This window comes from Cyrtonyx montezumae, unplaced genomic scaffold, assembly GCF_038088225.1.
Source record: "Cyrtonyx montezumae isolate F1298 unplaced genomic scaffold, pur_monq_1.0 scaffold_8, whole genome shotgun sequence".
NCBI lineage: Eukaryota > Metazoa > Chordata > Aves > Galliformes > Odontophoridae > Cyrtonyx > Cyrtonyx montezumae.
The window spans coordinates 19,629,234-19,655,042 of NW_027072089.1; the positions used below are offsets into that span (position 1 = coordinate 19,629,234).

General features: G+C 37.7%; 1 protein-coding gene across 5 annotated transcripts in view; it reads right to left on the reverse strand.

Annotated features, from left to right (window-relative positions):
• The window catches only part of VPS13B (vacuolar protein sorting 13 homolog B), a 412,996-nt gene that overhangs the window by 32,298 nt on the left and 354,889 nt on the right, over window positions 1-25,809 (reverse strand). For all 5 annotated transcript variants that reach the window (XM_065751678.1, XM_065751682.1, XM_065751679.1 and 2 more), the window contains 9 exons: window positions 22,115-22,296; window positions 20,003-20,352; window positions 13,829-13,990; window positions 4,998-5,153; window positions 3,504-3,767; window positions 3,265-3,348; window positions 2,934-3,109; window positions 2,321-2,491; window positions 582-783 (listed from right to left, as the gene is read on the reverse strand). In XM_065751678.1, the coding sequence (XP_065607750.1) occupies window positions 582-783; window positions 2,321-2,491; window positions 2,934-3,109; window positions 3,265-3,348; window positions 3,504-3,767; window positions 4,998-5,153; window positions 13,829-13,990; window positions 20,003-20,352; window positions 22,115-22,296 (1,747 nt within the window). The remainder of the gene's footprint in view (window positions 1-581; window positions 784-2,320; window positions 2,492-2,933; window positions 3,110-3,264; window positions 3,349-3,503; window positions 3,768-4,997; window positions 5,154-13,828; window positions 13,991-20,002; window positions 20,353-22,114; window positions 22,297-25,809) is intronic.

Here is a 25,809-nt window from a genome sequence, read left to right on the forward strand (position 1 = left end):
GTGAAACCACAATGTGGACACGAGACTGACTTACTCAGTGAAATCAAGACTGTAGGCTACACTGAGACGTGTTAATCAGCAGGCCTTTTGTTTCTAAACAGACACTTATGGGGAAAAAAAGGATGGCAAAATAAGCAGGAAGTATCAAATTGTCCTGCTGGAACTGACAAATTGGTCTGTTGAATTACCTTAATTCTTTCAAAAATAAACAATATTAGGACTGTAGTAAAAAAGCACATGCATGACAAAGCTAAGATATGTGAGAAGATCCATTACATAAAGCCCTAAATTCAAGAATGAAGATGTTCTAAAGAATTGTTCTCAGGTGTCATTCACTCAGTCTTGTTATCAAACCTCTCCTGGTACTATACAAGCTATGAAAACACCTCAGCATAGACCACTCACAGATAAAATGCTCCTTACAGGCTGTCAGCTGAGCTACCATGGTCAACACACCTCCCAGCTGATAAGCTAATAATACAAGATGCAAAGCAGTGGCCAAAGTAATTACTTGAGCTTTGGAGTAATTAACTTGGTCTGCTACATGGAGAACTATATCTCCTGACTCAAATGACAGGTACCTTGAAGTTGGGGGGAATCATTACTTTCCCAGTAGGCACTTGAAGCACTATCTTCTCTCCTTCAAACAGCCAGAGGTCCCACTTGGACTGATTGATAAGCAAAGCCCAGGGCAGGAGTTCTATCAGCAGAGTTTTAACACACGGTTTCCACATCGACAACTTCACTCGCATTGGGCTGTCCCATTGGGAGAGTTGTTCATTGCTGTTGGAAAACAAATAAACAAAATGATAACGTCAAAGGAACAAATAATGAGTTCAAGATTACAAATGAGATGCTATGCAATCATTTTCATGATTTTCAAGACTTCATCGTTTTGAAATAGAGAAACAGTCTTCTCTTATCATTCTGGAGCATACTGTTACGCTGTCAGAGTGAGCCCCTTATAGGCTATAAAGGCATATTTGTAACTGCATGAGCATAAATACATAAATTTTGTCAGTTAAATAGATGCCCTAGAAACAGAATTGCTGCTCTTCTCTAAAGCTAAACCTGTGACTTCTGTAGACATAAAATCAAAATTTATTTATTTATTTTTCCCTCACCTCCTTTTTGGCTGTTTCTGTGTGGAAACACAGACGCTGAATAAACAGCTTCTACAGCTGCAGCAAAAAAGTTGCATTCATGAAAACAAAAAGTTTCTTTTATTTAGTCCTTGAACGGATACAATCTTTTCAGTGTAATCAAGGGCAGCCCCTAGGCGAACTGAAAATTTTTCCTGCCTGCAACCACTTCTGCAGCTTACAAATAGGAATCTTGTAATTACTGAAAACGTACTCAACGTTGACCACATTCGGTCTTCTTGAACTTGATTTCACAAGGCTGACTAAGCAAACATCAAGCAAAGCTCTTGATAACAAAGGAAACGTTACAAGTAAATAGTATTTCTGAGGCTTTTTTTAGGGTGGGGTGCTACAGAAGGCTAGAAGGACAATAATAACTTTCCAAAACTGATAAAATCTAGGGTAATTCAGGAAATTCTGTTGCCTAAAAATGCATTCAGAAAAATCCAATGAAAGATAAAATACATTAAGCTCGAACTTTTAAAAAACTTACACTACAAAGTGAAAAACAAAATGTACATGCCTTCATTAACTGCACCATGTACAGCTAGACCAGATCATACACATCAAATTTTAGATCACCGAGATTATTTTTAATTTAACAAGGCATTCAGGACAAGCTATGATATTTTCACAGCTGACCTAACTATGAGAGGACACAGGTTGATCTATTAATGTGAGTGGAAGATTCATTAAGGGTCTTTGTGATCCTTATTTTGATTAAGTGTTTGAGCTCTACAGAGTTTATGCTTGGTCAAGACTCAAAACACTAAGTTCCACTGTTAGGTTAGTTGCTTTGAACGTCATTAACAAAGTTCTATAGTAAAAACAGATATCCATCAGTTTCACAGTGATGAAGTGAATAACCAATTTAGATAAAGATCAAAGATCACTCAGCCTAATATTCTGACTCTGACACTGGTTAGTAACGTCTAAAAAACCCAGAAAAGACAGCTGGCAGGTACTGATGCACCACCAGTACCTTTTCCCAGCCTCCAACAATCTGTGAATAAGGGAGTTATTTAGCAGTAAGTGATACCTTTGTATTTAATGATATGGATGGTAAAGTTTTAGTTAGTTTTCTGATGCTTTATTTCAATTAACATTTTTATCTTGTAAAATATCTTCATTTGAAAAGTCAATGCAATGATCATGAAGTAAGTTTAGCAAAAAAATACCTGTCTGAATCCTTCTTGTTATATGGCCATGCAGGCTGATGAGGATTAGCAGTGCCATAAAACTCGGGCAGGATCTGGTTGACATTGCCACCTGGATGGGATTTGGCTGCTATCTGTTTAATAAGTGTAGTTGAGATAGGGACTGCACACTCTGAAGGATCGTCTTCCTCCCTGTCATTGAAAACAGATTCAGTCAATCACAGAACAAGATCAAGTATTAATAGCACTAATATGTTCTTTAATGAAGCTTTCCAAGTGGGTTCTGCAAGAGGAACACTCTCAACATAATTGTGGATGATTTAATTAAGCAAAGATGTCCAACAGGTTACCAAGCATATACAGATATGCATGAATTTGTTATGACACTTCAATAACATTTGTGTCTGAGACCTCAGGAACTGAATGTGTATTCTCAATAAACAGTCTGAAAGAATTTTTTGTAACATATGATACTAAATTTATTATTTCCATCATATCATTCCAGGTTGCCTGTTCTCTGGTATCTCCTTTGGATACTCTGTACTCTTTAAAACATTGCACCAGAAGTTAAAGAGTAAATGGTTTCTTCTTTTTAATACAAATAAATCATTTTCAAGGAAAGTGAATATTTTACCTGGCTTGAAATGTCAGGTGATGTGTAAGATCAGGCTCTATGTTTTGCAGCACTTTCTCCAGTCCTTTCCCTGGGACCACTTGTGTTTCATTCAATCCTAGACTCCTTTTCTCTAGATGTATGATAATTGGGTCTGGAAGATGGCTCCTTACAATGAAAAGAGGGCTGAAAACAATCTACAAGAAAAAAAAAAACACAACACGTTTGTTCTTATTTTATTTTAGAATTACATCTGTTGAAAGATGCTATTAATAAGTCTTTCCAGTGGGTCATTCTGCCCTTAATTAATCATATAAGTTGTCAACACTGAGATTACACAGGCATTACTTACTATTCGCTGCTGCACATGAGAGCTGGGCTCTAAAGTCAGAACTGTGCACCACACGTATGTGATCAAACTCTTTGAGGATGGTACCTGTATGCAGATAGATCAGCAGTATTTCATTAAAATTATTCTAAGCTGATGATGTCGAACATTTCATCATATCAAACAGAACTTTACATTTAATGTTCTCAGTTCTCATAGACATTTTTTTATGCTGTATCTCGAGCATCTAATTCCCGACATACCTGAATGACGGTGCTGTGTTCTGTATGTTTAGAACTCAGACATACATCTTGGGACCAGTCTTCATCTCCTGTGGCTTTCACACTCAGCTCAGTGAGCTCGTCGTCTTCTAGGACATATGAAGGCAGCTTCTGCTTGGCTGTGAGGCAGTTGATGTGTTCTTTAACAACCGCCTGGCCATCCTGACCAATGTAATGCTGAACCACCTTCAGTTCAATACTTTCTGAAAGGTAACTACAGACTGTCTGTCTTCCACAGATTAGGATCTAAAACACACAAGAATATTCAGCTCGTATATAAACAATTGGAAAAAAGAAAGGTCAAGACTGAAAACGTGTAAAAAAATAATCTCTGTTTTAGGATTTTCATTCTTTTACATTTTCCCAAGTGCTACTGAAGGCAGTGAATGGTAAAATATCATTTTTATTGGCCAAATGTATGTGCAATTTCATAGAAATCAGGCATTAAGAATCTAAGTGTAGTGCTAAGGCACTATCTGGGTTGTGAAAGGCAGGTAATGTATGCACTTGCATTCCCACTGAACTCAGCAGTACTGACCCTGGTTGACATAATTCTGGATTTGATTATAAGAGTACTGCAATGGTCACTGAATACTGCATCCCTTCTGAATAGCACAATGATATACTTCAGACATAAGGTTTCCAATGACACGGGACACTGGGACATGCAGAGATCCAGATCTTTAATGGTTGCTGTTTCAAAGCTTATAATTCCAGTAAATGGCTATGCCATTTTGTTGTTGCTGTCTGTAACACATGAATTATCTCATAGAACATACACCTGTCTTTTTCTAAGCTGTACGAAGGAATAGCATTCCATGTATATCTCTATTACAACCATCATCATTTGCTTTTCACTAATAAGGCTGTGCACCACAAGCAAACTCTCAGCATGGCTTTCAGTGAAGCCAGGAACTGCTCTTGACTGAACAGCTGTATTTCTGTTGTGCAGCGTGAGGCACTCTGTCATACCCATGTTGTGCCCACCCTATGCTATCTCTTCCCTGTGCACTATTACAAATCTCTATACAAAGATAAGACATGAAAAGGTAGTGAGCAGCAACCCATTTTAAATGTTAATTTGATCCTTATTTCCCTTTTAATAATTCAAAGGCTTGAATTACATCCTAGAATAAAACAAGTTTCTTAACAAAGTGAATTACTTCTACTCAAGACCTTAACAAATCCAAGAAATGGTGGAAGTTACCAATGTCAGAAGTTTCAAACCACACAAAAGGAGGCTTACTGAAACATGTAAAATATGTGGTGCTAACAGTTTTTATATGCTGAGATCCATACCATAATGAGTTCTTACAGAAGAGTTGTAAAAACTCCTTAAGTGCACCCAGAATACTGATATACTTGCTTTTTTGCAGGTCTTGTTAGGAAGGGAATAATAAGGTTTATTCATGAGTAGGCAATGGTTTAAGTTACTCAGATTAAGTTATTTTTTTCCAAACAGGATCAAATACTCACTTGTTTTTGTACTCCACTGAGCTGCTGAACCTTGATAATAAGTGAAGCCGTGCGGCCCTTGTACTGAATGGTACGGATAAAGGTCCCTGCGTTGTCCACACTGAATGGCTCAGACCACCGCCAGTTCCCCCAGCCTTCAATACAGATGTGTAACAGCTGGAAAGAAAACAATTACTACTTCAACACTAGCCAGCCTCGCAGTAAGATAGGAATTCCCATGGCAGGGAAATATCCTTGTTTTTAAAAGTCAGCCATGCTAAGCACAGCAGTTCATTGAATTGTTTGCTCATTCTGGGACTTCAGGTACAAACAGAAGAATGGACAATACAGTAAGATGATTCTGCATCGCGTGTTTCTAATAAATTACCTGTTTTAACTCTGTGTTTATGGATGGAAAAAATTAAGCACACAACAGTTCAACACATGTTAGGTAGACTAGGGAGCATAAAACAGTTCAGAAGAGATTTTCTTGACTGTCTTGAAATTCTTCTAGAAATCCAATCCCTGTATTAGCAGCAAGGCAATACCGAGTGCAGTATTTTTGGCCTTAAGGGAAAGAAAGAAAACTGCAAGCACTTTTCACCTCAGGAGAAGTATACAAATCTTTTTGTATGCATACACGTAGAGCTCAGACCCATATATATGTCTTAAATGTGTAAGAACGTAGCATATCACTGAGAGATGGGAAACATCTCATTTCTTATACAAATGTGGTGGCAAGTTCAAGCCTGACTGCATGAGAAGAAATTTTACTGCGTAATTATACTCCCTGTGTGATTTATTCCGGAAAAGGAGTGGCTTTTTTCCAGTTTAACTTAAATCACTTCCAGAGCAATATAGTCTTTCATCATTTGAAGAGCCTTTCATCCACTTACCCACCATACGCGCTTACCTCTATCCCATGGAGATTCTTGAAGCCAGAGTAGTGAAAATTGGTACTGTTCCATGTAGGTCAATGAAGTTACATAAATTTACGCCAGCTGAAGATCTGGCTATTTAGCTCTGCACAGATCTTTTGTGGCTGTGCAAACTTAAGAATGTGAGCTATATATAAGGGATCAAAGCAATGGGAATTCTGGGTAAAATTTAGTCTTTGCAGAGGGCCAGCGCAGAGTCTAAGCATCACTTAAGTCCTTCAAAACGGTTACATAAAGGCCTTGTGGGAGTTCTTCCTTAAGGGTTGAATTTCAGACTGATTTTCGACATCTGTCATTAATTAATTTAAGTAATTGGGAACAGGATCAGGCCCAGGTTTGATTATTTACACTAGCAAAAAATGAGACTTGTAAATATTATGTTCTCCCATGATTTGTTTCCAAAGACAGATAGCACTGTCCGTAGATCTGCCCAGTTGGACTTCGTGAATGTCTGGATGTTGTTTTTTTCATTGTTTTAAGAAACAACCACAGCAACAACTTTCAAAGATATTACAACTCAGTAGCCTGTTTGCAATTTGCGGTATCCTCTGCACAAGTCACACACAGAACAAAAACATCCATTCAGTGGGTGGCTTTTGAATTTGTTAGAGTGATGACTGTTGCATTTAGATTCAAATTAGCTTTATGCTGGAAGCACAAAGACTTGTGTGTGCCAATGTGTGCATGGGCATACACATGCGTGGGCACTTCCTCATATTCAGGAAGATGTTGAGGGAATTGTGCACTAGGACACTCCAACTCGTAACAAACACATTGCTTTGATACTGAAGTATTAGTTACAGAAAAGGAAAAACAAAAACAAAAAAGTCCAACTGCAGTGGCTGGAATCAGTTCAGTTTCTTACAGAGGCAGCTGGGAATACATCTCATCACATCTGAACACTCAGAGAAACAAGGAAACTGTTTGCTTTGGAGAGACTGGTAGCGGGAAATGACAGCCAAGTAATGAGGAAAGGTACTAAGAAGGCACACAAAATGGTGTCCTCCAAAGATAGATGTCACATTAATACCATAATTGATGCTTAGTAATTGTGTGTAGCTCCAACACTAGGATGTCTCCCACCCTGCACAAACAGCTTTGCTCACGAGCTGAACATTCCCAAGGAACACCCTGTCAGCTTTCACTGAGTGCTCATTAGCTCGCCTATGATGTCTTTACTTATTTTCTTCATAGCACAACAATTAGTGTAGTGTGCATTTAACTTCATGGTTCAGAAGGAAAAATAAAAAAGAGATACTACTTTATGTTGAGAACTTAATATTTTCTGAATATTGTATACTAGTAAATACTACATACAACAGGGAACAACCTCCATAAGCTATTTAATGACAAAATAGTATTAGAATTGTGTAAGTTTCCCATTGAGCAAAGAAACTGTATTCCATGAAAACACAAAGGAGATCTCCCAGTGAACCAGTTATACAAATGAGAGATTTCTGGAAAGCATGGCTAGAAGTGATTAGCAAATGACACTAAGTAATATAGAGATATATGGCAGGAAATAAAAATTGAAGTAATTTTAGAAAATTAAGTAATCAAGTGTGAACATTATGTTAGCAGACATCATATCAGATGGTATTAGATAGAGCTCTAATGTTATAAACCTGACCTAATATACAGATTCAAGGCAATTGCCAGATAATCCCTTTCATTTATCAAGTTTTAAATGATAAATATTTCCTAGAAACTGTGCTTAAAAAGAAATTTAACAACTAAAGCTAACTATGATATATACATACATAGAAAAGAGAATGCACTGCAAAAATGTACAGAAAATATTCAGTGAACTTTAGAAACATTCAAACAAATATAATCCAGCCACAAACGGCAATCTGGAGTTTAGAATTTAAAGCAGACTATCTTTTTTATACATATTCATTTGCACCCCCTTGTGAAATCACTTTGACTCTGCATTTGCTGTTGGGAAACATATAAACAGAGACTGCAGAGCGTTTTGTTTTGACTAGGCTTTGCTGTTTTAGAGATTTATTTATTTATTTATTTTTAACTCTGAGCTATTAAGGATTTCTGTCTTGAAAGGGAAGGAAACTGCCTTCAGGGAGGCAGACTAAGAAGCTGTTTCTAATGGAGCAAGTGGTGTGAAAAGCTGCATTTTTTTATCACAGTTTCTTCTTTTCTATGCACTTCTCAAAATTTGCTTAAGTTTGTAGCTAGATGCGTGGGTGAAGGATGTGATCTGAGTAAATAAAGCTAAGTGTCATATGACAGGGCACAGAGACTAAAATGGGGGATTAAAAATGAGACTAAGAATGGAGCCTGTCCAGAAAAGGCAGCATCTTCCAGCTGTATAAGTAATCTAAAGCTTGTGCCCTCAAAATGCTTAGTGATGCAAATTTATTTCTATTTTATTTGTAACTTAGGTTCACTTCAGTTAAATGATATCCTCTTTCCAGATGAAACTAGTAAAGGCCTTCTGGAAAGAAAAAGGGACATTGATGTAAATTCTGAAGGGCTTGAAGGAACCAGGTGAGATGGAGTAACTTAATGCCCATCACTTCTATCCTGGCCAGTAGAAACAAGGTTGCACTCAGAGGATAAACTGTGACCCTTGGCGTTTCCTGGAGGTACTGCAAATCTCAGCCACCTGCAAAGAAGGCCTGAACCCCACAGGAGCCAACTAGCTCTGAACACTGTGGAACTATCTTTTTTTTTTGTTAAGGAACAGTAACCAAATTATGAGGATTCATGTGTCTCATGGACAGCATTAATCTCTATCTGCCCCAGATATCATCTAGAAAGTAAGTTACACATAATATAGTGTAACCACTGATTTTGAATGCAAAATCCCAAAGGAAAGCAGCAACACATTTCTCACTACTGAAACAGTGTAAAATAACAGAAAACTTTTTTTTTTTTTTTCCCTGATGCTGTTCTGCAAATAACCTGGGGAGGATTATGTTAAGTACAAAAGGTTGTGCAGAGCATCTGTAACATCCCTAAACAATAAAACAAGAAAAAATCCTAATAATAACTGATGAATAAGTCACAGCTTCTAAGCTGAACCCACAGAGTACTGCATATCATCTTACACTTTACAGGATATAGCCAAATACCTGGAAGAATGGTCACTTGGAAATAAATAACAGTGAATTATTATCTTGCAACAAATGAAAATTTGGCTTTTTTTTAATTTATTTTACCATAGGAGAAAAAGGAGGAGCTTCTTAAAGCTATTTCCCAATCTACAACTGACTTTAAGACTGTTTATAAAATCCCAGCAGAAGACACGCTTTGCAGGCAAGCCATTCAAAACAAGGGAAAAAATTTTTTAAATGGATTCTAGTGTTCCAGTGAAGGCATTACTAATGTTACAACTCCTTATACCTTTTCAAGAGTTTCTAGTTGTACATTCAGAAGAGTAGCAAAGCAAATTACAGATATCTTTTAAATTCTACGTACATAGCAATTAAAGTGGCACAGACTTCTTTCAGGAATTCTTGCCAAACCTTGTTAAAAAATAAGCATATAGAGTTTATGATCAATAACCTGGTCACAACCTCACTGAAGCCTCTGCTCAAATCAAAATATGAAGTGACCTATACTCACAGCACCTGCTGCTTCAAATTAAGGACACTGTAAAGGGAAAATGGGCTGTTGTTACAATGCCCATACTGAGAAAGTGAAGAGCAGTTGAGCAGAACCAGCATGTTACAGAGATTTTTGCTGTTTATTTGCAAGCAAACAAGCTCTGCAGAACACATTTGGGGGACTCTCGTAGGAATGGTTGGTTTTTACATTTGCTGTGATCCCTGGTGGGACTCTGGGATTGCCTACTGTCTTGCGAGACAGAATTCCTTAACCCTGAGTAAATTGCTAGGAAGATCTGATCTCTTCTAACTTCAGAGTTTCACCGTACATATCATGTGCTCCAGTTCCCCTAAAAAACACAGCTGTCTTGGAGACAAACATGACTTCTGACACAACTGGGGCCCATCCCACAAAGCAACATGAAGATCAAGATAAGGAGCACAGACTGGATCCAATAATAACGGAGGGGCCAGCGGTGTCTGTGGAGCACAGGAGTGTTGTAGCTTCTCTTCCTTTTTAATGATATCTCACAGACCTCTTAACTTTCATTAAAATCTCCAAGAAGAACTCAATAGGTCTGGCAACTTATGCTGGAATTGCTTAAAGCTTCAAATATCATCAGTTTTGGACTTACCCCAGCTCTGAAAAGGACTATATACTGGGGGTGTCTTCTCCCCAAGGAGGGTCAAAAACTCATGAAATTTAAGGAAAACATGGGAGATGGAACAGAGCAAAAGAAAGAGCACTGGCCCTCAGACTTATTACTGAAACATTAGCCAAACTAGTGAGACTTGCAGGAATTGGAATGAAAGTTTAAAGGGAAAGGTTAGGTTCACTGAAATTTAGACAAACTGAGCTGGGAAAAAACAAATGAAAGAAGGAGCTTAAAGCTTCAGCCAGACAATTAGAAGGCCAGCACCAATAACTGATCAAACCAAATCCTTGCTGTGCTATAACTGTTTTCTGAACATTAAAAAAGTTGAATAATTTTAAATTATAGCATACTGTAACTTCACTAATATTGATTTCAAACAAGTGAATCACTATAAAACTATCAGCTACTACAAAAATAACGTAATGTAGGTAACACATATAATTTTGTTAAATAATTCAAATGTGTAATTACTGCATCTCTCACTATGCTTAATTAGGAAAAGAAAAATTGAGAATTTTATTGATGTGAATGTAAAAGAAATACAATCCTTTTAAAACTATTTATTTTCATCTAACTGAACTGCCTTGCCATACTAAAAAAACATTTTGCAGAGGTTAAATAAAGTATTTCGTGGCAACCGCTGCTTCTTAGTGCCTGTGTAACAAGAAACATGAGCCAGCCAAAGTTGTGCAAGTTGGTTTTCTTTCCCAGTAAGAGAATGTGGTATCTAAGACCTTGTCCTAACTCATTTTATCCCCAAGTGTAAGTCAAGTAAGTCAAGTATGAACTAATGCCTGGAGGGAAGTCCCTGACTCCAGAAGTATGGATTATTTCACATTTATCTTACAATCTGCTCTCAGAGTTCTTAAAATTCACTAACTTGGCAAGTTGGGAATTATCATGAGAAATGAAATAATTTCATAACTATGAAGTCATCTAGCATTCCACGAATATGACACTGGTAGGGTTTGTCCATGCTTGGGCATTATTGTGACCTCTGGGTAATAACACTGCTAGATGGAAACAATTAGGAAAGTGCCACAGCATAATGGGTACAATCTGATGTCTTAATTGAGGAGTTGTTTTCATTTCAAGGATTTGTATTAATCATTAAGAAATTTGCACATGACAACATTTGTTATAATCTTTAAACAAACGTATCTCGTATGACCTAAAATGACGAAGGATTGTGCTGCTTAGGCTGTTTAGATGAACTGCTCCTCTGAAGCATGCTATATTTACAGCAATTCGGATTTAACATTAACCAAATGAACAAAGCTTACAGATGGATGCCAAGATTTTCTAACGTCTGTAAAGAAAATTTGCTCCTATCTCACAGTGTGTGGAAAGCATATGCTTCCATATATTTTCAGCGGGATTACCTCAGTGCTATTTTTTAGTCTCTAAATATCCCAGCAAGTGATGGCCGTTGAAAAATGTTAAAAGAGCAGTAATACTCTTGAAGCTATTCCAAGGGCTGGGACAAGCAGGGCAGAGCCCCCCTACTGGAAGAGAGTGCTGGCCAGCAACATGCTTAAGTCAGGAGTAGGCTGTTAGCCTCACCATCTCCTGGGACATGGGAATCCAACACGACACTCATGATTGTTTACCAGCCCAGTTCTTCAGTGAATCTGAATCTGATCAGAGCAAAATAGAACGGGAAAGCCCTTTGGCATCACTATGCTTCAAACTGAAGAATCTGAAAAATGAATCTTAGATTCTTACTGTCACTTCATCCAGGCCCCAGTGTCTGACTTGGTTTTCTACTGGACTTCCTCACCTTTCATTTTATTTAATACAAAACTTACATAATAGTCATGAAAACTCAGTGTTTCACACAGATCAAGTCTGTGCCCAAAAGGATAAGCTGAAGACCAATGTTTTATTGGATAGCTAATGCAATATGCAGCACTGTGATCTTTGGCAGCTGGGCTACAAGTGGCATAAAGCATTAGTAACATGCTACAGTTTTACTCTTCTACTTTTCACTTTGAGATAATCATTCATTTCAAAACTCTCTAAGTTGCACCATTATCAAAAGTACATCATTACTAGAAATTCACTATCATCAGAAGCAGACCACTAGCAGAAAAATCTAGAATGATGATCAAAATCAGATTTCCCAACCTGTACAATCTTAACTAGAAGATGGATAAGAAAAATTATGTGGAAAGTCCTGCTGAGTTTTGTTTTTATTTATAATTGCTTTAAGCAATTTCTTCTCTTTCCATGTGTTTATTAAAAGCTTTTTTTTTTTTTTTTTTGCTACAACAGCAAGTGATCATCAGCTATGAAAAACAAGTCACCTTTAGCTGGCTTTCTAAGTCCAACCCTGTTGTTCCTTCTCCTTGACATGACTGGAAGCAGCATTACCAGTCATAACCCAAACACCAGTGAGTACTGTCAGCTAGCAAGGTGGGATTCTACCTCACCATCTGACCCATGCCAGAGCACAGTCATCTGTTTGGGTTGACAAGAGATGGACAGAGCTACAGTGCCCCTGCAAGTCTCTGAAGGCACACAGGATATACAGCAAGTCCCCTGTTGGTGGGATTGAGATGACCCATTATTAGCCTGCCCTCAATTCCATGTATGCCTTAAAGTGTTAACTGCAACTGTTGACTCTGTCTGAGTTTCCTTTGCACGGATTACAGCATTCATGTAGAATTCAGTAGTTCTGCATATCCACTGACATATGAACGAAAACCACAGTAAGTTTGTCATCTCTGTTTCCCAGTGAAACTTGAAACTTGTCAACAGTGGAAGTGGGCAGAACTCCTGTTTAGAATTACCATCCAAAGTGCACCTTCTTTTTGATGTGCTAGGGCTGCTATTTCCCAAGGCTGTACAGGAGCTGGGAACCCAGAGCCACTAAACTTATCTCAGATTCTGGAAAAATAGCAGTAACTGCTGCTCAGCAGGAAGAGGTGGCACAGGTCTCTTGTGTGACACTCAGTAGAAGATGGGTATAGTAAAAAGAGAGATGAAAGGTTCTTTTTTTGCTTCCCCATAAATATCTTCTTTCAGATTTAAATTCTTGCCTTAGCCTGAATCGAGAAGACAGGTCCACTTTTACCACCACTCAAGAAAAACAGCAAGTTGATTTCATTAAAATGCTAATAATTTTTAAAAAGTTTGTTGCAGTTTCAGTGCTTATCCTTAAAAAACAAAACAAAAAAAAAACCAAAACAGAAACTGCTTTATTTAAACTATTTAAGTGGGACATTTCTGATGATTTCAGATCTTTTCTAATGCAAACACATGCTGAGCTGGGAGATCTGTCCAGTTTGACCCTGTTCTGCAAACAATTTCAGTGAACAGATGCTTCTGGTAAAAACAATTCATTAAAAAAATTCCCCAAATCTCTAATGCACATCACAGAAAACAGACACTGATCACTTAGTTATAAAAACCTGGCAAGCAATCTTCTTTTGCTTTTTTTCAGAAGCTCCAGCTTCCACAAATGCTCATTTCAGCAGAAAGCTGTTGTGCACATGCAGATCCACCCCTGAGTAACTTCTAAATACTTCTGGCTTTCCTCACTCTCTGTTTACCTTTTCCTTCTGATGCAGCCGCATCGTGTGGCTCCTGGAGGAACCGGAGCATTACGGATAGTTGAGCCCGTGCAGAAAAACATTGCCTAAAGCCAGCAGTCAGCTTTAGCATTTGCAGGACTGTTTGTGACATACCTGTGGGGACTTGTGAGAGCGCCAGCTGTACTGGTGACTGTGGAGACTAGCCAGCAAAATATTTTCATCAGTATCCACCTGGCCAAATCGCAGTGTCTCCTGTGTGTCATTACAGATCACGAAATGGCTGAAGACCAACTCCTCTGCCTCGGAGCACTGGTTCTGAAAGGAAAAGAATTTGAAAGCCAATAAGCATCAGATTAATTGCGAGACATTTGGCAGCTGTCTGCCCAGTGGTGACTGCTACAACGCAGAAATACTTCATGATCTCTTGCCATTAGCTTTGGTCTCACAGAATTCGAACCTCAGCAAAAATGAGTGCTTGGTTTGACAAAATATATCTATGAACACATTTTACTTTACTTGTCTGTAATGCAAATCTTTAACATTTAAAACTAAAATTTCCTAAGATGAATAAGATTTCTACAAAATCTTGATGGGAAGTGATATGTCACATAGGGCAGAGGCTGAGCAGCATACAGGCTGATGTGGAGACCATAGATAGATGTGAAGAGGCTCCTCCATGCTTGGCAGCTCCTCTCTCAGGACAAGAGCTGCCCTGCCTCTTCCCCAGCTGCTGTCTTTCCTTGAGATGTTGCTGTGGATCAGGAGAAGACTCTCCCTCCATATACTGCAGTGCTTACAAAAATGAATAAACATCAGGACCTATGGGGAGAATACTTTCACAGCTGCACAAGGCTAGTGATAGTCCAATATATTTGATAGTCCAATATGAAAAATCAAAATGTATCACAAGCTTTTAAAGTATCTCAGATTTTACAATAATGTTTATCTTATCTAGAACATCCTTCCATCCCTCTCTTTCCACTTTTCATCTGGATCCTTGTTGATCTCTTGAGACAACCCATGTGGTAGTCATAAAAATTACCAGAACTACAGGTCTCCCATCCCTGAAGACACAAACTATAATCTTCTGTACAGGAGAGGTCAAAAAGTGATGACAATTTGATTTGCAGATCATCTCATATACTTCTGTCCTGGTCACTACTGGGCTGGCACCCTGCACTTACAAGCAACTATCTAGCAACCATAACAACTGCTGTAAGAAAGCAAAATTTGTATAGTCTTCATGCAATCTAATGGATATAACATAAAGAATTCATCTCCTTATACTTTTCGTTACTTCTCTTTGACCCATCTTTCCTAGCACACACTTTTGACAATGCTTTATTATTGGTTGGTTCCCTTCTCCCCACAATATAGCCCAGCTGCTCTTTTCTCATCCTTACTTCCCGTGACGTTTTCCCTAACTTATGGGATCTCCGTGGTCGTTGAGAGCTGATTCTGTTTCCCCTCCTAGCTCTCTCAGTGGACGTTTTAAAAAGACATAATGAAGCTCGCACCTCCTCTGTCTATGATCATATGGGTCTCCATTTCTTTGATAACAATGTGGCTGAGAGCCTGCAGAAATTCAGAGATCAAGAAAGAGAGAGAAAAATATTTCCTGATAGATCCCCATGGATCCATACTTATTCATGAAAAACAGTTTGGTGCATTGCTCACAGCACATTGCTGGGTGATACACATTGAAGAGATTTTCCAAAGAGCGAATGTGCAAAGTATGTCCTATTTAACACTCTAGAGTGCACAGCTGTTACTAACACCAGAAGAATCTAAGGTGCGTGTCTATGGACAGGTTGAGATTTCTTCTGTGACCGAATATCAGAACAGTTATATGTGAGTATCTGTGTGGAAAAATATTCACTACGGAGTATCTGAGCATGAGAATATTTAGATTAAAGCTCTTCTCCAAATCTCAAGAACTCTGTGTAAGATCAGGTATCTCCTGTGAAAAAAACAATTAGCAGAGCATATTCAAAATCCCACATTTTCAAAGCAGTAAAACTCATTACAGAGTTTATGTCTGTATCACATGCAGTAGCAGACTGGAGTATGCCAAAGGCTGACATTTACAGTGCCACTTCAGAATGCACAGTTTATTTTGGCATTTTCTGGTGGTGGATCTACGTCTTTTTACTGTCAAGCTGCCATAGCCACATACCCATAAGTCTACCACAAATATATATTTTTTCCTGTTACAGCTTTGCCAAATGTTCTTTTAAAAAGGGAGGATTTACTATCCATAGGGCACAGCGTGTTGTTACAGCCAAACCTAGATGCAACCCCAGGGAATTTAAGAAAATTGCTTTACTCTAATAGATTTTTCTCACTGATTATGCACAGAGAACATTTGAGAAAGAAAAAACAAGATGATGAACAATGATGAACTTTTCTTTTACCTGACTGCAACTGTGAAACTAAGTTAACACAGACAGTAGGTTGTTGCATTTTCTTAAGTAGTGAATATAAAGTAAGCTTAATTTTCTGTCTTGAGCTTTTGGCATACATAGAACTTCTCAATTGTACTGGGGGAATATGGTCACACAAGGGGGTTATTAATAGATTTGTGTACTTTTTGGTGCTGATGAATGACTGAATCATTAGCCTTAAATGTGATACTTGCTACTAGAATCCACGGCTTTTAACAGCAACATGTCTCAGACTCAGTAACAGAGATATTTTAAACTCTATTTTGTAACAGACCCTGAGTTTTAACCAATTAAACACCAAGATTTGCTGAACAGGGAGTTGCTCTGTGCTACAAGGCTTAAGAGGCAGCTGACAACGCTTCAAGACTTGATAGTAACAGCTGACTAAAGGATTAGCAAGGAAACTTGGGGGTCCCTTAGCTCAGTGCAACAGCAATGGGTTATGCAGGCAGGGTTCTAGGTAACTCTTATTTTCCTTGCAGTCAATGAGGGAGATTTTCCTCAGGCAGAGTACCACCCATGCTTTTCAGTCCCTGATGCACTTGTCATAGGAAACTGCATCCCAAAGTTACTGCTGAAGTCTGGCAGTAGAAGCTTCTGGGATGGGTAGAAAAGGACAAAAAAACCCACAAACAAACAAAAAAAATCAGAAAAAGAATGGAGTGAGGGAATTTTGACTGATAAAAAGGAATGTAAAGAAACCAGACATAATAAAAATAAAAAGAACCAAGTCATTCTTGTGGCAGTGATGCTGAAGGGTGGAATGATAATTCCAGGAGCTGAAAACACCTATGTCTGGATTAGGAAAAAATAAAAGCCCTCCATGAATTAAAACTGCAAATCAAAAGAATCGGCATAAGAACAACAGCCTGAATCAGATTCGGAATGGGGTCAGTTCCTGGGGATAATTTCCTGCTCCTCTTTAGATCATTTTTCAGCTGTTCTTTTCTCTCTGAGAGGCCTGGAAAGCATCTCTCATTTATTAGGCTTTCAAATATTTTGTGAATTCTATTCGGCAAGAGGAAGAACACCCCCCATAATACCAGTCACCAGGCTTTGCCTGTCTCAAGGCTTTCTGCTCACGCCTCAGCTCACAGTTATTTCAAAGTGTTTCTAGATCTGGAAACAAACCATAAAAGAGTAGGCCTCTTTATGTGCACAAAGTTATTTTCTCTGCGTGCTTCACAAGCTACCGAAGACCTGTGCAAGCACATGAGCACGCACACACACACACACACAGACACACTCTCTCCTGTAATTCCCAGTTTTTTTTCGGACACAAGGTCTCCAGCAATTTCTTATCTCCAAGTTCCTCTAAGAGAAAATAACATTTTTCTTCTTATTGTTGAGACTTCAGCATAACTTCATTCTCATCTAGAACTGTACAGTGAAGCTACATATAAGTTTTCTCTATTCATTTCCTTTGCTGCAGTAGAGAGACTCAGGGAAACTCCTGTGATCACAGGTGTCATTTTGACGGATCCCAGCTCGTTAAGAAAACTTATGCAACTGCTAACAGAGAGGTTAAGGACCATGCAGACCTCAAGGAAAAGAAGTCCTAGTGGTTGAAAGCAGCAGGTTTAAAACAGGAGCTTTTACAACTTCTGAGGGGTTTAGGAAAACATTTACACTGGGAGACCACAAAGGAATAGTTATTCCTCAGGAATACTCGCTTTGTGCCATACCTGGGGAGCTGTTTTCTCAGCTGACCCTGTGTCTCCAGATATCACAAAGCACTAACACTATAAAAGCATTTGTGAAGACTTGAATTCCCAAACAAGGGGAGTGAATAAAAAAAACCCAAACAAACCCCATGCTGTATGTTGACAGAGGCATGAATTTTCTATTTCCCTTGGTACTCTGCATATTATTAAAATAATAAAACCAATCAATAACTATCTTCAAGTTCCCCACCCAATTACCTGATTGATAAAACTGTTACTTGGCTATTGCTTTTGGCATGCGTTAGCCTGGTATGGCTCGTATTTAAACAGAGATTCCAGATTAGACAGAGAGATATGTAAAAAGGGGAACTGTTTTTAAAAAGTGCTAATCCTCTCAGATTTTCAGCATGTGACTTAGAAGTATAAGTGAGTTTTATGCCTGGTGTTTTTCAGGCTTAATCTACTTTCAAAATATTCATTACTTAAAGAAAAATTGGTCCCTATCTAGGAAACAAAGACACTGACAGAGGCTTCTGTTAATCTCGAGCTCTTGACCTGAAGGTGCAGGGCCAAATTGTTTCATGCTTCATCTGCCTGTCCACTGACTACAGCATCGCTTGTTTCTGATATTAATCCAGTAAAAAATATGTGGAGAATTCAAATAACCCTTCCTGCTGATTAAATTCATGTTTCTAGTTGGCAGCATTTGTACCGTATTTTGTGTGAACAACAGACATGAAACTATGCTTATTGTTGCGAAATTCCTTCCTTCTTTGAGCAGTGCTCCCCTCTACGCCAACCTGGAGGCAGAGCCACGTACGAAACATCTTGGTAGCAATTAATTTAATAAGCCATTTTGAACCCACTTGTGTGTTAACTGTTCCCTAATTTCAAAGCAGTGCAAGTTTTTAATCTCAAATACTCAGGGCTTGATACCCACCACATCAGAACATGGTGGCAAGTACCCTTGACATGAGAGGAAACGAGAAAATTACAGCAACAATTACAGAAGTATATCCTCCTGTGGCTCATGTTAACATTGCCAAATCTGTGTATAAATCAGTACCAACTATTCATAGAATGTACCTGTCAGCAATATACTATGCGACATATGGCTCTACTTAATCAAATATACAATTCCATTTTTTTCAACTCTGGATATTCCTTCAAGGCACAGAGTAGTCAGTCACTCATTCACACTGTGATGTGGTTTAAAACATTTAAATATTTATGCACCATATTTTATTTATATGTATAACTATGTCTGAGAGACCTTTCTTTACCCATCCAAAGAGGAAACTGACCTTTCTGAAGGCCATTTTGCAGTAGTTGCCACACATGTCTTAGATGAGGGACTAGTTCCAAGTCAGATATATTTTGGCTTTAAATAGCCTACCAAGGACTCTTTTCTGCTTTCTATGTTTGTTTTTTATTAAAAGCATTGTTCAAAATATGACAAAAAACAGAAATTGGAGCTACAAAGATTTTTGTTCACATTGATATTTGAGCCAGCTGTAAAGATTTAAATCACACTAGATCTTGTTTTATGAATGTCCTTTTGCAACAAGAAAACCATGGAATGCCCTTAAAAAAAGAATTTTTTGATATAAAACAGATGTTTTATCCTTTTTTGGGGGCTTTGTTATTGTAGTGCCATGATAGGTAATTAATTCCCAGGCTCCACATAGGTCTTCAAGCAGATGAAGAGAATGATTTGATTTCAAGGCTATAGAGGAATAAGGGAATTACAGGCCTTCAAGGGGTCATTGCAGAAGCAAGGTTCTTTTTGCTGGGACTGGCTTCAGCCATTAATGCTGCTTGTGGAGAATGTAATGTGAAACTAGTGCTGAACTTCAATACGGATAGAAGTAGTAGCTGGAAACAATATGCTCTACTGCTTAGAATGAGCTGTCCTTACATATCATGCACCACACACATTTTCATACATTAACAGAATATTACACATTTCGAGACCAAGATTCTGATTAGTTTGATACAAATCCATGTAATTGCACCAAAACTCAAGCTGTTTGGACTACATTTAAAAATCAGTGTCTACTAATTTTCACTGCTATCATGAGACACTTTGAGCATAAATTAAAGCTTTTATATCTTGGAATTCGTTAAATGAATTCAGTTGGTATCCTCACCTGCAATTAAATAAATCACATTAGCTAAAATACATATATACATATATTTGCACTATTGGATTTGCATACCTGCTGCCAAGCTTGAATTGCTGTATTTAGAGAATGGATTGCATATTGGCCAAAGAGGATCAAAATGGGGTCCACCGTTACTGTGCAGTCCAACAGCCTTCCTCCTGTGCCACCAGAAATAGCAGTCTGCCCCAAGATTTTGAAAGGCTTCACAACACTCTGCATAGTAACATTTCGGCACTCCAGAAGTTTACAGTCAGCTTGTGTGGAAAACTGGAGCTCCTGGAACACTGACTCATCACTCCACTGACGAAGATAAATATGGGGCTCATCAAAGGAAATGATCATGTACTCTAGCTCAGATGGCATGTTCTTATCAGATAAAAATGGCTGCAGAAACTTTGGTGGTGCTGAAAAGCAAAAGAATAAACAAGACTTGAGTAGAACATCACTACTGCCACATCATGTACGGTTTTGCAGATTATTTTTAACTGCATGTACATATAACGAAAACAAGTAAAGAGTATAGGCATTTCTGAAATCTGAAATTAATCCTGTTCACACCATTTAATAGACTTAAAGTAGTACTACAATTAATAGTAGTTGTGAAAAAAAGTAATTTAAATTTGTCTCACAGTAGAGACCTGGCAGTTAAACTCTTATACCTGCAAACCACACAATACTTCCAATTGCCACCTACTTGGAACAAAGACAACATTAGCTATGGCAGGCACATATGAAGCTCCTCACATAGCTCATTATGAATACAATAAAAATCAGCAATATCACATTTGTTGGAATGTGATCGTGTAGGCTAACAGGCTCCACGATGAAAAACGTCTTCACTGCAACTATACTGTAATCAAGAGCACAAAAATACTGAGATACAACATATTAACCCATAATACTAAAAGTCAAACAAAACAGTATCCTGAGACCGAAGCACGAGAAATATATGATCAAAAAGACTTCACTGTGTTCACTGAAGTCTCAGTCCAGCAAAGTGCTGAGCACTGTGGCAGCAAACACCACAAAGCACGTACTCTGCTTTGTAACATTAGGTGTGTGAGTAGTTCCATTGATGCTATTACTTATATTGCTAGAACAACTCATATGCTTAAAATTAGCATATGCTCAAATGCTCTACAGATTTGGAACCAAAACACTCATCACTTTCCAGGATCAAGCCCAATTATACTATAAAAGTGTAATGGATACAATAAGCGTTGTGCTCTTTTCGTGTACAACGCAGCACAGCAGAGCCTCAAATCTCAAGGTCTTTAGGTGCTATAATAAGAGCAACAGCAGCATCAGCATAAATTCAGTTGCTGTTGAAAAAATAAAAAATAATAATAAAAAGAAACAGCTGGGTTTGATTTTAACCTGATTTTTTTGCTTTTTCCAGCATATGCAATTTTAAAGATCAGACATCTGGAATCTGAGTGTAATAGTGAGGAAGATTACATACTGATAGAGGTAGCCGATAGACAAGTAATTACTTGCTAGATGTTGAGTGTCAAGCTTGGTATGACTTGATAATAGTGCTTGCAAAAAAACAAAAATTATTCCTAGACAAAGCTGGTCCTGTCAAAATTATCTAAGATATTTGCTCATCTTCCATGGAAAGCATTCCTGGCATTTGAAAATGGGACAATAATCTAAAGATCTCTTGGAATGTATTTGCCATTAATGCAATGACAGAAAGCACTGAACAAAAACAGATGTAGCTCCAAAAGTGATCATAATTGAAATAACAGTTAAATCTGCAGTTCTCAGAGCTCTTCCAAGGAATTCTTACTAAGGGGGTTGCAAAGTCTTCAGTTATTTTAATAGTACTGTTAATATACTGGAAAATTTAGAAGATCAAATTCATCCTCTAAGATGGCTCAAAAATGAAGTGGCACCTGCTGCTACTAATCAGACTAAGAAAACTGGACTGCTTCTACAGTTACCCATTCCTGAGGGAGGAAGGGGGCTGATCAGCTAGCCACGCTGCTTAAGAAATGCATTTGCTTAATGCACAGAACAGAAATTATGAGTTTTACCCTGAAGTCTGGTAGCTGTTGGTGATTATTTCAAGAATGGGAAATGGGGACTACAGAGAGCAAAATGACAATTAAGCAGTACATATGAACCATATGCTTTAATTATTGTACATGAAGGAGTACATACCTGTGCCTAGTTGATCGAGATGATGGCAGAGGTGGACTTCCAAGAAAGTAAATTGGACCAACACACTAAGTGATGGCACAAACCAAGGAGTAAAACAGGAGTCAACTCTGGTACAGGCTGCTAATGCTGTAGGAGTTACAAGCTGATCACATGCACTTTGTGAGCCAGATTCACTTTCTGAGCTGTGGAAGGCAGATAACAAAGAGGTGGTTGAGCGGATGCAGGATTTTATCACTTTACAGTAGGACTTGAGCATGTGCCATGCTGGTTTTCTGACATAGCTTATGTCATCATTCTGTTTCACAATTAACTACTAATGTCAGTTTATGTACTTTTTTTTCCCCTAGCAGAGCATGCTAGGCAAGACTGCAATCCAGCAGTGCTTCTTGCGTCACAGTAAACTTCTAATTTACTGACTGAACACCCAAATCACTGGAACAAAGCACATCTACTGAAAATAAAAATGAAATAAACAAAGTACATGACCATTACTAGAGCAATGAAAACAATGTGAAAGTTAATCTGGCCAAGATAATGATTTTTTTTTTGCCTTTGATTTTAAGGCATCCTACTCTCAGTCACCTAACTATTTTTATGCTTAAGCCCTGTCCCTGTAAACTTTCTTTCCACTATCCTTCCCATTCTACAGTCATCATATAAAAAGAATATCTGTCTGTTATATACTCATCTTGGAGCCTTTTACTAACACATCTATTACAACATATTTACTATACATTTAAATGCCATCTCACTGATTTTTTTTTGCCTTGTAGTGTTCCTGACCCCATGAATATATCCAAGCATTATCTTTCAGCCCCTTGAGAGAAACTAAAACTACGTTACAAATCTATAGGTTGCTAAGACACCAGTGAAGTACAAATAAACTTTCTAATTTAAGCCAAATCCATCCTTAATGTTTCTCATTCTCATTCCCTATGCAGTTTAGCACGTGAGTTTTCCTTTAAAAGCAGAGACTTGATTTAAGACCTGAAAACAAAATAAATTGAACAAAGGATTAACTAAGGCCTGTTAATTATTTTTTCAGGAAACAATTAGCTTTTATAAAGCATCATGAACAAATATCCATTAATATTTTAAATATATTTTAAATTCAGAGAGCAGTTTTCATTTGGACACTGGATTTCAAATCAACATGTTTTATGATTTTAGGGCCAAATTCTTCATCATTCCTTGTATGACTCTGTGACATTATACATAAACATGTAGGTACTCAAAACATTCATCTGTAAATGTGCAAAAGTCCATGAATAAATTTATCAGTACTTATTTTGTGTTACAATAATTAGCTTGTATGATATTCATTTATGAGACTAAAATTTGTGTACATAACATATTTAGCAGTAAACTCAAATAAAGAGAAGCCAGTTATCAAAGCTTCAAGACAGGACATAAAGAATAGATGGAATCACAAAACGGTTTGGGTTGGAAGGGACCTTAAAGACCATCTTGCTCCATCTCTCCTGCCCGAAGTCCCATTCAGCCTGGTCTTGAACACTTCTAGAGATGGGGCAACCACACTAGCCTCTCTAGTGTTGGTGAACTACAGTAGGAGCACTAATATCATAGAAATAGATGTGACCATGCAATCAAAATTAGTGCCACAAGTGATAACACACAAACATTTTTGTGGCTGTTCAAGAGCTACAAAATGCACTGTGGACAATTCACCATTTTTCATTTGGGGAAAGAAGAAATGTGTTGCATTTGGCATAGAATGCTGTAGGAGTGGTATAGCAAGAGCAGAGGAAATCCTAAATAAAACTGACCTGACTTTAATAACATCATTTTATTATCCTTAAGTATCACAATTTTTAAAATGGAAAATAGTTATGTTTGAAGTCGTAAGATGTTATAAAACATGATAATTTTACATCATGCAATGCAGTTCAAGCTAACTATATGGCAATTGGGAATAATGACTTAATGGTGACCTCTATATTCTCTATATTATTTTAAGAGTGGAATATTTAAACCAAAACTGTCATTTGTAATGAAACCACAACTTGGAACAATATCCACTGCAAAGAAGTGAAGGACATTATACAAATGTATAAAACATCCTGTACTGTAACCCATTTAAACAAAGAATGATGAACTATTCTTTACTAAACTGGGAGTGGCTTTAGTGTCTCATCAACCAAACAGAGCCCTAAATATAAGCCATTATGATTATAACTTGCCAGCTCTGCAAAATGGCAACACAATCTATAAAAAACAATTTATTCCATGATAATTTCCTTTTAATTCTCTATTTTAAGGATTTCCATGAATCATCATTTATGCCATAATTGATTCTTTCCATAGACACTATGCTAAATCCCCAAGGGAATGGTAAATTATTTCACTTAAGTTTTTTAACGTATTCAATCATTGAATAAACATTCATGAATGATCATTTAACTCTTATTCACTCATTGAATAATGAATGCTCTACAATATTCTTAAAAATAAACAACATACACATATGTATAATGTCCTTAGCCACATAGCTCCTTGATTTTTATACTTCTAATTACTTCCTGATCAATCTCAGAAAGAGCTCGCATACCACAGTGTTTGGATCATGACATTGTTGCACATTCCCATACTCATTGTGGTTGATATTTCTTAGCCTGTCAGCTACAACTCAGCATTTCATTTGGATTCACATCTTCTCACAAACCTTGCTTTCCTGTCACACAATCCACATAAATTTCATATTTTATGACTGATGGTAGGAATCAGTAATAAAGTACTTAAAACACAAGGATCTGCTCTCTAGTAGTGATAATTAGCATATCATAAAGGTTAAAACAAAAAAGGCCCTGCAGAATTTGAGGGAAAAATCTTGTCATTGTGCAGCAGCTGTGTGCATATGGCAGCTGTTAGGGACTGACCCAAATTTGAAGATCAAACTAAAAAAATAAACTTCAAGTACAACTAAGCATTTTTATACTTTACCATTAACAGAAATTAAATTTGCTAATCAGTCATACAGTTACAGCACGTAATTAACATCAAATTGTTTTGAGTACACAGTCAAACTGAGATTCAACCTTTATATGGTCTGTGCATCCTTGCTCTCAGTTGCAGAACTCTCTGCCCTGAAGCTTCCTGGTCTGACAGTTGGCACTGGCCTTTGTGGCTGTTCTCACAAGTATATAAGATCTCATATTAAATGCACTTGCTTGCTTTAAGAAGAAGCCTAACACCGGATGTATACTGAGACATAGGGCAGTCTCTCAAAAATTTGAGTTTGGGATTTTTTTGGTGAAGTTGAATATAGGGTACATTTTAGGATCCTTGATCACAAGAAAACACTCATCCTAGTAGCAATATGTTCATATGTTGAAGACAGAGACATAAATTCAGCAAAGCTACTGACAAGGCGGACTTCCTATCTTTCTAGGAGTCTAGAAAAATTGGCCTTCTTCACAAATCTGTGATATCTATCACCATCTCCTAAACCACATTTCTCTTAACTGGACTCGTTCCTTTGGGGCTTAGGTCTCCCATAGATGTATTCATTTCCTTAGCTGTAACCTCATGAATTTCAGTGGTTGTGAATGGTCTCAAAACATACCGGTCAGTGACATGGAAATGGATTAACAGCTCTACCTCCAAGAAAAAGATATTGTGCCTCAAACATCACAGCTCAAAGTCTCATCTCTGAAAAACAACTGTTTTTTTCCTCT